The sequence below is a fragment of the Meleagris gallopavo genome, chromosome 14 (assembly GCF_905368555.1).
Source record: "Meleagris gallopavo chromosome 14, MGAL_WU_HG_1.1, whole genome shotgun sequence".
NCBI classification, from domain to species: Eukaryota; Metazoa; Chordata; class Aves; order Galliformes; family Phasianidae; genus Meleagris; species Meleagris gallopavo.
In genome coordinates, this window is record NC_139417.1 from 9,614,713 (window position 1) to 9,628,196 (window position 13,484).

Genomic DNA, 13,484 nt, shown 5'->3' on the forward strand with positions numbered 1-13,484 from the left:
GATTCAATGACCACTGTCTGCTGCACACTCATACTCAAGGCAGGAGGCTTGGAAAAATCAGGGATGAGGCTTTCTACAAAGGAGCAACTGTCAGTCTCTGCACGGACCTCAAGCCAGGTGTTACTGCTGTGGCAAGGAGGAGAGGATAGACTGAGCGCAGCAGGAAGAGTTGAGCAGTTTGAGGAGTTTTTTTTTTTCTTTTTTGCGGATGATTTCATTATGACATACTTGGATTACATTAGAACATGCAACCTCGCAGCATTTTCTCTGATTTCAGCCTTGTGGGAGCCAAGAGAATACGTACCCAAGTACCAGCATGTTCACTTCTCAAAGCGTGCAGTGTGATGTGCAAGTGCTTTGGAAACAAGAACCAGTCTCTAGTGGACATCTTGTCTATAGCTCAAAACCACAACTTAATTGGCAGCCTTTTCATAACACTGACTTTGGCATAGGATGCAAGGAATGCTGCAGGCCAAGTCTGAGGTACATTTTCAGAACTGGTTAAAGGGGAACTTAGAGCTTACTGCTTATCTCTCTGTGGTAATCGTGGAAATGAGGGAGATTGTGGTCAGGTCCTTCACTTCTCATTTCTTTTTCTTTCTGGCAGTCTATTAGTATCTTTCTTAATTTTTTTGCTTTCCTCCTTTGATATTACTTTGCTTACAAGCATGACTGAATATTTGTATTAGTGTGACACTTATTTTGAGTTCTCTATAATACATTTGTGGTGGCCTTTTCTGCAAGGCTTCAGAATCCCTTTGATTTATTCAAAATCTTTATTGTTCTGTCTTTTCCGCATACGTTTTGGCAAACCGAGAGGTTGGGTTTTACCCTAGAAAGATACTGACCCTGTAATGCTGCATGAAGTGTGCTGTGTGTGTGTTTTGGATGAAAGAGCAGTAAGATGGAAATTTACAAGACTCATAGTGGGTAAAGATATGATGTCTGAAAGTCTGAGTCTCCACCTGCAGAAGGATTTATAGGGACAAATGGGATGCATCATCTTGAGTGAAGGTTTTCAAGAATTTTCTTACTCAAGCACGTAATTAAGACAGTCTTTGCCTGTATTAAAAAGTAGCCTCAAAGTCAACTCTCTTAAACTGTGTTGTATTTGACATGTTTTTTTAAATATTAAGAAATTAGTTTTCTAGTCTTGTAGAAGGAGCTCTGGGTTCACTGTACTATATTAAAACTATATTCAGTGGTTGATGCCTATAAATAATAAATATAAAATGTATTGTTCAAACACGGGTAAAAATTGTGCTTGTGTTTGGGAGCAAGTGTGGATTGGGAATTCCTTCTCAGCTCGTGTGGTTCATCAGTTTTGCTGCTTGGAAGCACGTGGGTTGATTGTGCAAACTATCCTGATTCCTTACAGGACAGTGGTTGTGTTTGAAATATGTAGTATGTTTGACTTAAGAACTAATGTATTTGGTATTTAAGAACCTGGCACGAGAAAGCTATTTACCCAAATGCATGATCAGAAGTGAGATTGGAACGCAAGCATGCGTAACTGTTATTTTCCCCTGTCTGTACTATCCCTAGAAAGCCATATGCCACCCCTCGGCTGGCTTGATGAGAGTCTGTATTAATGATCATGAGCTAGAAATAATCCAGTAGGAGTTGAGTGGCCCTTGCTCCTGGCTCTTTGAGAAAATACCTCGTGGACTCAGTAGGATCCTGAAATATGTTCTGGGATAGGAAGTCATAATTAATTATAGAATTTCCCAATGCCCTCTCTTGAGAGTTCTTTTTCTCTTGGCTAAATTAGTCCAAGTCTTGTGGAGTCTTACATCTAATAGTCTGAGTGGAGATTTAAGCAAGGAGGTGAAAATTTGGAGGGAGCTGTTGACTCACCTGCTATCAGCAATAAGCATCTCGGGTGTAAAGCTAGAGAGCAAACACTGTAAGGTTCCTATGGACATTGGGTGCTTGTCTGTTGGCAGCCTGCAAAATGGAAACTGTGTACGTGTATAAAAGTGGTAATGGGAAAAGAACGTGGGAATAGGCTGGAGTATTAAAGCAAGCAATGAAAGCAGATGGTTTACTTTAGATTTTACAAAATAGGCTTCTCTTTATTTTGTTGTAAATGAAAACTATCAACTGTCAGTAATGCAAACCTATCTTCCGCAGTGCCATATCTATTAGAATTGTAGTTGTCCCTGTATTGTAAAAGGGCAGAGGGTTTTTCTGATGTTTCCCATCTTCACATTTATAGAATCATGTGTGCTCCGTATACTTTAGTTGAGCAGTTTCGTCACAGTCTTGTCTCAAAATGGTTTGCTGTTCAGTTGTCTCTTTCTACTTTGTCAGAGACAGTGTGTCAGTTGGTTACATCTCTGACTTTCATTACATTTAATATTGATAGTACTTCAATTTTCCACTGAACTAGAAGTGTTTAAGGGACTGGAGTGGGTACTGAATATTTATTCTTAAAATTCTTTAGCTCCTACCATAACGGTAAAGCTCAGAGTTGGATTATTGCCTCATGGAGAAATGACTCTTTGCTTATTCAGTGATGATGTCTGGTCATCAAGATGTTAGAATATGTGCTGCAAAGCTCTTTATATATCGATATGAATGCAAAAGTTGTTGCCAGCAGCTGTCTTAGGTTTTGGGCACCTGCTGCCTCTCATTTCTTACATATCCCACTCTATCTTTGACTACTAAAGTTGGCAGTGCCCATAAAAATATTCTGTGTTCAGTTCTTAAGCAGATCTCTACCAATCTGGTAGTCTGGATTCCTGAGTCACTGGTCATGCTGTAGTCAGATTAATTATAGAGCAGCATCACTGTCCAGGGCAAGGTGATGGACATGCAGGTTCAGACTGATTTCACTCAGGTTCCAAAGTTGTTGCCTGCCCTCAGGCCACTTCTTCATCGTGCACATCCCTTTGTCCAGCATTACCCACTGCAGAACCATATTTTGATTGCTAACCACTATTTTCATGTTTCTTCAGAGCATGGCGGACACAAGGGAAGTGTAGGTGGTGCTGTGTATGAGTCAGGTAAAAGAAAACGCTGAGAATTGCCCATAAGTATGAAATGCTATTTTGACACAGTATTCATGACTTCACTGATATGTGGGAAAATATCCCTGCTTGCAGAACCAGTGTTCAAATGTGAAGTTGTCAGATGTACGGATGCATTGCCGATGTTATTCCCATATCCAACCATAGTCCACTCTAAGCAGACTGTCATTTTTTTTCCTCTATAAATACCTTGGATGGGGGTTGCTGCTTTGGCCCCAGGTCCTATTTCAGGAATAACCGTTTGCTTCTGCTTCAGTCAAAGGGAATGTCTTGGTTTGGTTTTCACCCCAATAGTGGAGTTCAGTATTTGTTCAGCTGTCCATTGGGTTGTCCAAGTAACCCACTTGCTGTAGTAGAAGAGTACCAGCAGTATTGACTGAGGGTGCTAAGTGATGGCTTGTGTCCAAGGGCAGGGATTATAATGCTCACACCTGCAACTGAGAGCTGGAAGTGGAACTTGTTTGGTTAGGAAGCAAGGAAGCCAGATGTTACTAATTTCTTACATAGTTAAGTTAAACTTTTGAAAATACTGTTGGTCGCACTGCATCTCTTATTATCAGTGATGATAAATGCAAGTCTACTAAAAATCTTGGCTCAGACTTTAGTAGTACAATTTAAACCAGTAGCCAGGGTTTTCATTTTTGTTTTATTATATATTATTTAGTCTGTGCTTCACTCCAAACACAATTATTTTTCCCAGCTCAAGAATATCTCCTATTGCATCAAAACCTGTTTTAAGTTTTCCCTTTCACTGCATTACATCCATCTGTTCCTGTTGCAGTAATTTTTCTTCCTCCTCGAAGGTGACAAAATTAAAGCCTGTGGCAGTACTGGCAGAACAAATGCCCCGAGGTTAGCAACAGTGTAATTCTACTGTTGTGCATTAAAATCACAAGGCATACAGCAGGGATTGCATCTTAGCAAGGAGTTTCTTCTTCTTGCTATCTTCTTAGTAACCATTCAGTGCTACTGAGTCAGTGCCCTGTGATTATTTTGTCATGGAAATATTTGTCCACCAGGAATGTGTCAGTCAGTGGCTTAGGTGTCCCAAGGATGACATCCACATCCAGTAATGAGCTACAGGTATATGTGACCTATCTGCCGAAATAATCATGCCATGAAGAGCCCTGTTTTTTTTTTTTCCTGTCTATCTGCTGAGGATGGACACCCTTGCTATTGCTGAAGTGTTGCTAAAACACTAAGCACATCTGTCCGGACTGTAAAAATCAGTGGGAAGAGAAATGTTATTCAGATCAGGCATTTGTCAAGATGAGTCGGTGATTGCTGGTCAACACCTGTTGTGTGTCAGGTTGTTTGGCCAAGGACTTGATGTCAGTACATCAAACCTGCCTGCAGGAAGGGGATAGGCTTCCCCCAGCTGAACTGGAGATGCTTTGTCCCACCCCTCCCAGCTGCTGTGAACGATGAGGACAGGCAATGCTCACAGTGGGTGGCACATCACCCCTCACTTACCTGAAGTAGCTGCTCTGTGCCTTTAGAATGATGGCAGATCTCATACACATTACACTCTGCTGTCTGCTCCCTCTGGCACTGAACTGTGACCAGGAGGAAGGTTCCTCCTGCCCTGTCAACATCTCCCAAATAAATAATCATCATAATAACAGCTGGCCTGTGTTGAGTTCCTGCTTAGTGAGAGTGCTGCTGATTGAATGGGGCCCTAAGAGGCAGGGAAGGCTTGCAGCCCTTGACAACAAATGAGAGCTGTGGCTGCCTCATAAATGCCTTGGCTTCAGAAGGAGGTGTTTATGGGCATGAAATGTTTATCGTCTTGCACTTGCTTTGCTGCTGCTGGGTTACTGTGCAAGTCAAAAGTAGTAATAAGTAAAAAAAGAGGCAACATTGCAGCCTGCTGGATCTGCTTGGCTTGCCAACAAATGAAGGAGCAGGTGAGGGCAGCTTGGATTTGGGAAAGATATTTGGAATGTGCATGAAGTAAGTAGTTGATCCCCTTTGAAGGAGAACCCCCCCAGGCAACTGGTTTTCTGTTGGGAGGCCCTCTGAAGTTCTCATGTAAAGAAGATCACTTGCTATTGAGGTCAACTTATGTATTCAAAAGTGCTTTGGCAAAAGGGTGCATGTTCTTCATCGGGAGTTCGGGATGCGTGGTTGCTGGTCTCCTCTTTTCAAGTATGCCCAGCACTGCCCCATCCATTGGTGTGTGTTGTGGATGATGTTGTGCCTTGTGTGACACCCTGGCTGCTGCACAGCTGTCTGTTCTTAGCTCTGCTCTGTGGGGGGATCCTGCATCAGCCTTCCGGGGTTTGCTTTGTTTTTATTTTGGGGGATGTGTGCTCCTGCTTTAATAGCACAGTTCCCAACAGGGGACAGCACTGCACTATTTAAGATGCTAGTCATTTTTAAGGAACTTTTCTAAACTTGTCATACTAAAAGCTACATTGTGCAGCAGCAGGCGGCCTCCATAAATCACTGATTTCTCTTTTTCTTCTCTTTTCCTTCCTTTTTCTCTTGCGCTCTTTTTATTCCAAGCCTGAGGATTTGGACGCCTGGGTAAGCTCTCTTTTTTTTTTTTTTTTTTTTTTTTTGTCTGGATGTTGCTTATTCCAAGTGTCATGTTGTTACTGTGTGCGTACAGATTGTTATTGCTGAGCACAGATGCAGGACTTTATTTTCTGTCATTACATTTTAAAAGGTGTTCAGCTAGAAAATTGCATATTATTTCCTCCATAAAGGTTTCACTGGTTCCTTTTGTGTAGCTTACAGCTGCTGAAACCAAACTTGATCTGGTGGTGTGTGTAGCTGGCGAAGACAGTGGCAGAAACAGGAGGAAGTGAAGGTTACACCAGTACTGCTTTTTAAGGCTGTAAGGCTGCATCTGGGGTCTAAAACAAAGGAAGCAGTCACCAGCCTTCAAGAGAATAAGAGAAAGGGGACAAAAAGCAAGTGATGTGGTAGGCCTTGCCTGTTTGGAATAGTGACTGCAGGCAGTTCTGCATTGTTGGTGATATTTCTGCTGATACAAATGGAAGTTCAGTCAATGCTCCCCCATGGTTGCTGCTCTGGCACAGCCCTCCCTGTAGAGTTTGCTGCTTACTCTGGAGCATGATGTGTGCAGGCTGCCCCTTGCTGCTTGTATTGTCCTTTCAGCCCTGCTGTTCTCTTTAGGCTTGGCCAGGAGTGTGCCAACTAGCTGATTTTGGAGGTAGTCCTGTTCTTCAGTGCACTGCTGTCAATTCCTTTGTCTACTCTTGGAGCCTTTAATAGTATTTGTTTGTTTTTTTTTCCCCTGCCTCCTGGTCTGCTGCCAGGACTGGAAGAGACATTGGAAAGCATGAAGTGTAAGAACGTAGATTGGTGAGTGTGGCAGGTTGAGGTACCCAGCCCTAATGTCTGCTGTGCTACTGCAGGGATGTTGGTGGACACCTCTGGAGGAAGCTGGCGACTCCTCTCAGCAAAGTGCAAAACTAAAGCATCTGATAGAGACTTCAGGACCTTTTTTTATCCCTGTAGCTTGTTTCCTTGAGTTGCCTCTGACTGACTCTCTGGGTGTCATCTCACTTGTTCCTCTGTGACTGGTGAGTGTATTTGGCTAAGAGGATAAGTACTTTTGCAATAACCTTGCCAAGTGCTCTGACTTGCTTCTGAGGAAGTAGATTGAGGTACGGACCATCCCTTCTAGACTGAGTCACCCTTTCCAGAGAGGGGGCTTTGTTTTCCCAGTAGTCTTTTCCATGCTGTCTCGCACATCACTGCAGGTCTCCAGCAGCTGCAGGCTGCGCTCTTGTTGCACTTGATTCCCGCATGCTGCATTGCCTGCTGTAACCTAACCCTGCCTAGGAGCCCTTCCAAAGCAGACTTCCTTCCTAGTTTTCACATTTAACAAGGTGATGAGAAGGAAACTGTGATTAAGAGTAATAAAACTCTGCTGTTATTTCACAGAGGAAAACCAAAGCTGATGTGTGAATGGACGTAGCTAGAGTGAAGCCTGGCTCTACAAGACCAGGTGCACAGCATGTTGAGCTGTGTGTTGGCTGCAGCTCAGGATGAGGCTCAGTTTCTTGTTCTGTTCAGACAGAATTGAACCAATAATTCATTAACTCGATTAAGAGATGTGCAAAATATTAGTTTTGGTCTGGCTGTCAGCTAGCAGGCCAGTGCTTGGATTCTCCAGTGGAACCAATATGTAATGCATAGCTCTAGAGATGTGCTGTCACAGTTGGTATCTAAATGGATTACTGGATAAAGGGTGGGGAGGAGGCAGGGAGTCGCACACACCTGTGCTTCAGCTCTTTGTTGTGTTTCAAGGTGGCATCTAGATAACTCAAGAAACTTCAGACTCCGAAAAGAGTGTGAAGATTTAAAAAGTAGGAAGAACTTGAAAGAGCCCCCAGCCAGTCCAGGTATGCACGCACCTGGAAGCTGTAGTAGTGTGCTTGCAGCTTATCTTCGTGTCTTTTTGTAGGAATTTAATGCTTTTAACTTCATTACAAAGAGTTTGTGAGCATTTCCTAAATGTATCTGGTGGTCTTGTGCAGAGGAAAATTGCTTGTTGTGTACGTTCTGTTTTGCAAATATTTGTCCTGTGTTACTCTCCAGAATTTAGAGTGCATTTGAATATTTACAGTCAACTGCAGTGTGCCTCCATTCCCTCCTTGTTTTGTTTTCTCATTCCTCCTTGACATGACAGCCTGGTTTCTACAGTACAATTTCTTAGATGTCATCTCCCTACTTTGGTCATCTCTTGCATGCCACGTTCCAGCTCAGATGTCATTTCTGCAGCTTGGATGAGAAATGCAGTTTTCCAACATATGATTTTCAAGCCACTGTCTTATGCATATCTTTCCTCTTTCTTCCATTCTTTATTTTTAAAGGCCTTTATATGAAAAGTGTTTCTCGTGCTTTGTTTCCCACCTGCAATCTTAGTCCCCTGTGAAATTATAATCATCTCTAGCAGCCAGTTCTGTCTGGGACATCACAGGCTTCTGACTTCAGGTAGGGAATAGGAGGCACTCTAGAGGAGTAGAGGACTGGAGGAAGTCTAAATAAATATCCTATGTTCATTGAAAATGTCCCTTGCTGTCTAACCCAGTTTGGAACAGTGAATATTTCAAGTGATGTACACCCTGACTGTACCATTCATACTTCAAACATCATCATAAAGTGTACTAAAGTTTCTGGTAATAACAGCTGGGAGTAGAGGGAAACAGAAGCAACTTCCAAGCAGATATTTCACTCCATAGAATGTTTCTCAGCGTGCTTGAGCAGCTCTTTGAAACACTAAAAATATGTTTGAATTGTGAGTAAAAAAATTTTCCCTGCAAACTCTGGTTCATCGTGCAGTTTAATGGTGGTAATGTGGGTTTATCTGGGAAGTAGAATGGTGTGTATGCTGAGGTCTTGCTGCCAGCATCGTTGTAAGTATTGTTTTTGTTCTCACAAAGAAGTCTGCTACCCCAGAAGAGTAGCTCTGCCGCATAATTCATTTGTTTGGACTAAGGAGAAACTTTCTTGTGTTTTATAGGATTGATCTTTTGACTCTTTTCATTTTGTATTGTGCTTTAAATAAGAGCAAATTCTATCTTAATTGTGCAGAAGGGACAGCACTCTGATGCTCTTCTTTAATTTCCTTTTACCCTTAAGAAAATGTGAAGCAATTTTCTAATAATTTTATTTTATGGGTGTTACACCGAAAATTAGTGGGAGAATCGAGGTCCTTTGCATACCCACCAGACCACTGTCCCTTCTCTGTGCCACTTCAATTGAAGTTGCCTAGTCCCACTCAGAGGGTGGATCTGTGTTTGAAAGGACCATTCCAGTTCGCTTATTAAAAAAATGGAAGTTCTGGCAGTTAGGAGGTGCCCATCGATGCCCTTGTTGCAGAGGTGTTGCTCATCTCTCCCTTGCACGTTTCATCTGCTGTGCAAGCTGGGGCTTATACAGCAGCTCCGGCAAAACCAAAGTCAGAGATTTTGCTGTTAAGCAGAGCCTTTGAGAACAAGGACATGTAGATGTGTCTGCAGAGCTTGTGCTTTATCCTGACCCTGTTGGCTGGGCTGACAAACATGAGAATGAGTTGTTTTTTTTTATCTAAAAACACACAGATCCTCAACCTCTGTTTCATGTGCTCATACTTTGCTCATCAGCCATCTCTCAGTGTGTGTCTTAAAGGCTCTTCTTAGCCCTATTTATACTGCTGTAGTTCATCAGCAGGGGAGCAGAAAGAAGGAAATGCATGGCAACTTGCTTTCAGATGTAATTTTTCTCATTAACAATGGCTGTTGGCTGTAAAATGACAGGTCTGAGCCCACGGGGATGTTTCTGTCCCAGTTGTTTAATCATGTTGGACCAGCATTTTCTGTGATTGAACCACCATTAAAGTTATCAGCGGTGCTGCTGGGATGCTGTAGGTTAGCAGGGTGTGTGTTCATGGTGAACGGACTACTCGTTTAGTTTTTGACAGATCTTCTGTGCAGTGGTAACTTATGAGGCCCCGGAGATCTTGGGGAGGGATGGGAGGAGAAACACAAGTGCCATTCTTTTAGCTATTGTTGCTTTTTATTTTCAGATTTAAAAAGCTTGACTCAGTTCCATCAATGCCACGTTTTCTTAATGCTAACTCAGCTTAGGAATGGGATTGCAGCAAAGTGCTGCCAGTTGTAAAGAGCTGGAAGGCAAAAGCTGTTGCTATAAACAATTTTATTATTACTTTTTAAACTGGTCACTGTTTAACTGATGACCAGGTAAGGCCTTCAGCATGCTTTTGTATACCAAACTTCGGAAGCACTTAAGAAGAAAGAGGAGGAATTCTGACCTTAATGTTCCCTCCAAGTCTGTATCACTCAACTAGAGCTCAGGGTGTGCAGCCTGGTATTGTATGTGCAGAGGCATACAGAGACATGTGCGCTTAATTGTAATGGCAGCGGCTTTAACCAGGTGTGTAGAAGCACATGTATGGTCTGTGAGAATGTGTTGCTCTATAAATGTTATAACACAGCTTGCATTGGGTGTTTCCCTTATGATTGCAGGGATGCGTTACCTCTGTAGAAGTTTTCTGACATTCAGAGTAGTGTTTATGAAATGGAGGACTTGAGGCTTATTTTTAAGGTAACATGAGGGAAGTTGTAATAAACATCATGGTTTGTGTGATGCACTTGGGTAAGGCAAACTTCAGAAAATGACGACAGGAAAGTCCAGACGCATTACCTTTGTGTAATTATAGGCTTTCATGTAAAAAGGAGAAATAAAACCAAGGTATTGTGTTTGAGTATGTTACTAACAAGTGTTTCGGATGTGTGGGTTTAGTCCTAAATGAACCAGAACACAAAGTTTGAAGCTGCGTTGGCAGGGATCCCATACATTAGACCTGAACAGTGTGGATTTTCTGAGTTGCAGTCTGCATCTCATGTGCTTTCCATGCCCTCATGCTCTTTACCTTTAATTTCTTCTTCCACTGATTCTCCTTTGTTCTTCTTCCCAGGCTGTGGAGCTGCAAGGCAGGGAGGCAGAGCTGAAGCGACAAGAGGCCTTCTATAAAGAGCAGTTGGCGCGCATTGAGAGGAAGGTAAGGCCAAGTTGTCCTTTGTTTGTGGCCTCTGGATATTAATGGGATCGGTTGTGGATCTGAGCAGAAAGCCAAGAAGCACTGTGCTGAAACCTGGGACTGTCAGCACCCTTTGTCTGCCCCTATTCCTTACGTAATTAAACGAAAAAGCTGTACAAACAGAGCCTTGTGAAGAACTCACGTTAGAGATAAGTGGTTTTTAACTAGATGATTTTGAAATAAAGTTCATAGCAATTCAAACTTTTTTTCATTATGGGCTTTAGATGAAAGCTAGATTTTCTGTGCTTTTTGTTTTGTTAAAAATCTTTGTTAGGTCTCTTTTTCTTAAATCACAAATCTTGCTCTAAATATGAATTAAAATTGTATTATTAATTGTCCTCTGGGGAGCCCAGCAGTTCAAAGGATGTAGCTGCTGAGCACTGTTTCTTGCTGGATAAGCCTTTGAAATGAACTTGATTTGAAGAGACGCTGTCAAGCATCTTTTAAGCCCGAAATGACCTTTGAAAATCCATTTAGGGATTTGAATCTCTCCCCTAAATGTGGGATTTGCTTCTCTGTTTAATTGTTTACCATGATGAGTTTTTAAAAATTGATGCCATAAAAATAGGAGCAGCCATGCTGTTCCTTATGAACTAATGCAGTTTTTACTTCCTGGCAAAATGAAATAATTTTATAAGTAGCCTTTATTTTTTTAATAAATGTGGAGAATAATGTTCTCTAGTTTGAAGCAATTAGACCTCCTGTCAGGGAGTTGCATTCATCCAATTCATTCTTATGTGACTGAAAAATGCAAAGCAATGAGCAAGGTGGGTCATAAAGAGATGGAAATCAATCAGCTTTACTACTGTCATGTAGCATCACGGTGAATTCGGAATGCAGGAAAATTACAGATTATAGAAATGATAGAAAACTACTGGTATGCCTTTCCCCTTCTCATTCCTTGCTGCTGCGTGGTTGTCCATGCAGCAGTTTGGTTTGTTTAAGCTATCGATGGTAAAACATGCCCACGAGCAATTTCACGTGATACCATTTTGCAACACTTTAATCTATACAGTTCATTAAAAAATAAACTATTAAAACTACCACTTAGTGCTGCATTCAGATTTTAAATTCTATTTCTAGATAATGGGGATTGTTCAGTGAAATTGCAAACAATCCAGCAGCTATCGTTCTAATTATCACAGTTGTCCATATGTTCATACGCAAAGGGAATTTTTTGCAGTTTCTTGGTCTCATGCTGTGTGCTGCCATTACATTCTTCTCTCCAGATCTGGTCTCACGAGACAAACTGCAGGGAAAAATTGAGCGTGTCCTTTATGGGCAGTGGAATGGGGAGATGTTTGTGACCAACCTGCATTGCGCTCTTCTTCAAGTCTTATGTATTTAGTGTTTTCCTTTTCAGATCTGTGTCCTTTATAACTTCTAGACAAGGCAGTGTGGTTCTTTTGTTTGTTTTGGTACAGGATCCTTTTAGGGAGTAATGTTGCTTGCTCATAGCCCTCTGCAAACTGTGGAGATGCACAGAGACTGCCTTTGAGTTCTTACATGTCCAAAGAAAAAGTAGATTAAGAAGCGCAGGGTTTCTTTCCTCTCCTGAAACACCGGGAAGTTTCTGACCCTCAAACACTAGCATCTTGTTCGTAATAAAATGGAAGAATGCCTTCAACCGTTAGACTGGAGTGGGAGGTGGTGGGGGCTAGAAGGGAGAGGAGAGAAATGTACTTGAAACAGTGTAATAAAGCTTAATTGTATTAGTTTTGAAAAAGGTTTTCGATCTCTGTGGATAATTTTATTCCTATAATGGTTGGAAAGATGGAAAACACAGCGCAGAGCAATCTTTTTTATTAGCTGTTGCTTTTATATAATTCTGCTTTTATTTGCTGAATACACGCAGACCTTGATGTATTTATTTATTTATTAATCCTTCAATTGTGCCCAAACCTTCCACCTCACGCTTTTATTTATGTCTACATATAAATACACGTGTAGCATGCATACATTAAAAAAAAAAACAAAAACAAAAAAACAAAACAACATAGGTATATTAGAAAAATAAGGCAAAAGCATCAGAGAGAATTTCCTTTTTCTGCTGTTGCTGGAAGGGATGGCCATCTGGTCACTGCTTGTCTGAAGGTGCTGTGCCAGAAGTGAGGAGATGTGGTGGCTCAGTGTGGAGCTAAAAAGCCACATGTTGTCCTTCTAGGGTCTGTGCTGTCAGGAACTCCCCATGTCCTCCCCTTTTCCACAAGTTCAGTTTGGCTTTGTCCACACTTCTTCCTGACAACAGAACTCAAGATGGCAAGTTCTGGAAGTTTGTTTTGAAGGAATTTTCTGAATGGTTGATGGAAAGAACCAATCACCTTCCTGGTAGGACGCAAAGAACTGTTGAGTTGTTTCTAAGAAGCAGCTACTTGTTGCTGCTGTACTGTGTCAGGCAGACTGTCCTGGTTCTCCTGATGATGGTCAGCTTACAAAGGCTGCGAGGTAAGATGCAAACAACCAGCAAACCCCTTTAAACAATAGAATCCCCTTGGAGAATGGCTTTGAGGAAGTCTGAAGAGCTGTCGATTGCTGACAGGTGGCTTGCAGCAGAAGTTTATTTTCATTCGGTAATTTTATTTGCTGTAATGGAACTTGGGTCATTGCCAGCATTCTCATCTCAGCCACTTTTTTCTGCACTTGTTTAACTCTTTGCCTCAGTATCACGTGGCACTGAGTACCATGGGTTAGCTATATGCACTATAAATTCTTTCTCCGATTTCAAATAGTTCTTGTCATTTAATATACCTTATGTGAAGGGGATGAAAGGAGTTCTTCGTTAGTCATTCTCTGTAGATTTCTGTTCTCTTCCCTTTTTTTGCCTTCCCACTAAGCTTAGCAGTCCTCACCTTTTCAGCCTCTGCTTGTACAGG

At 41.8% G+C, this 13,484-nt stretch overlaps 1 protein-coding gene across 11 annotated transcripts in view; it reads left to right on the forward strand.

Moving 5' to 3' along the window:
* Positions 1 to 13,484, forward strand: part of CHCHD6 (coiled-coil-helix-coiled-coil-helix domain containing 6) — a 132,684-nt gene that overhangs the window by 24,365 nt on the left and 94,835 nt on the right. For 10 of the 11 annotated variants that reach the window (XR_014886394.1, XR_014886396.1, XR_014886397.1 and 7 more), the window contains exons 5-6: positions 5,541 to 5,561; positions 10,489 to 10,572. Coding sequence is in view for 4 of the 11 variants with exons in the window: in XM_085235980.1 (XP_085092106.1) it covers positions 5,541 to 5,561; positions 10,489 to 10,572 (105 nt within the window). In the remaining 7 variants the exon portion in view is untranslated. The remainder of the gene's footprint in view (positions 1 to 5,540; positions 5,562 to 10,488; positions 10,573 to 13,484) is intronic. The other variant, XR_014886395.1, reaches the window with a different exon arrangement.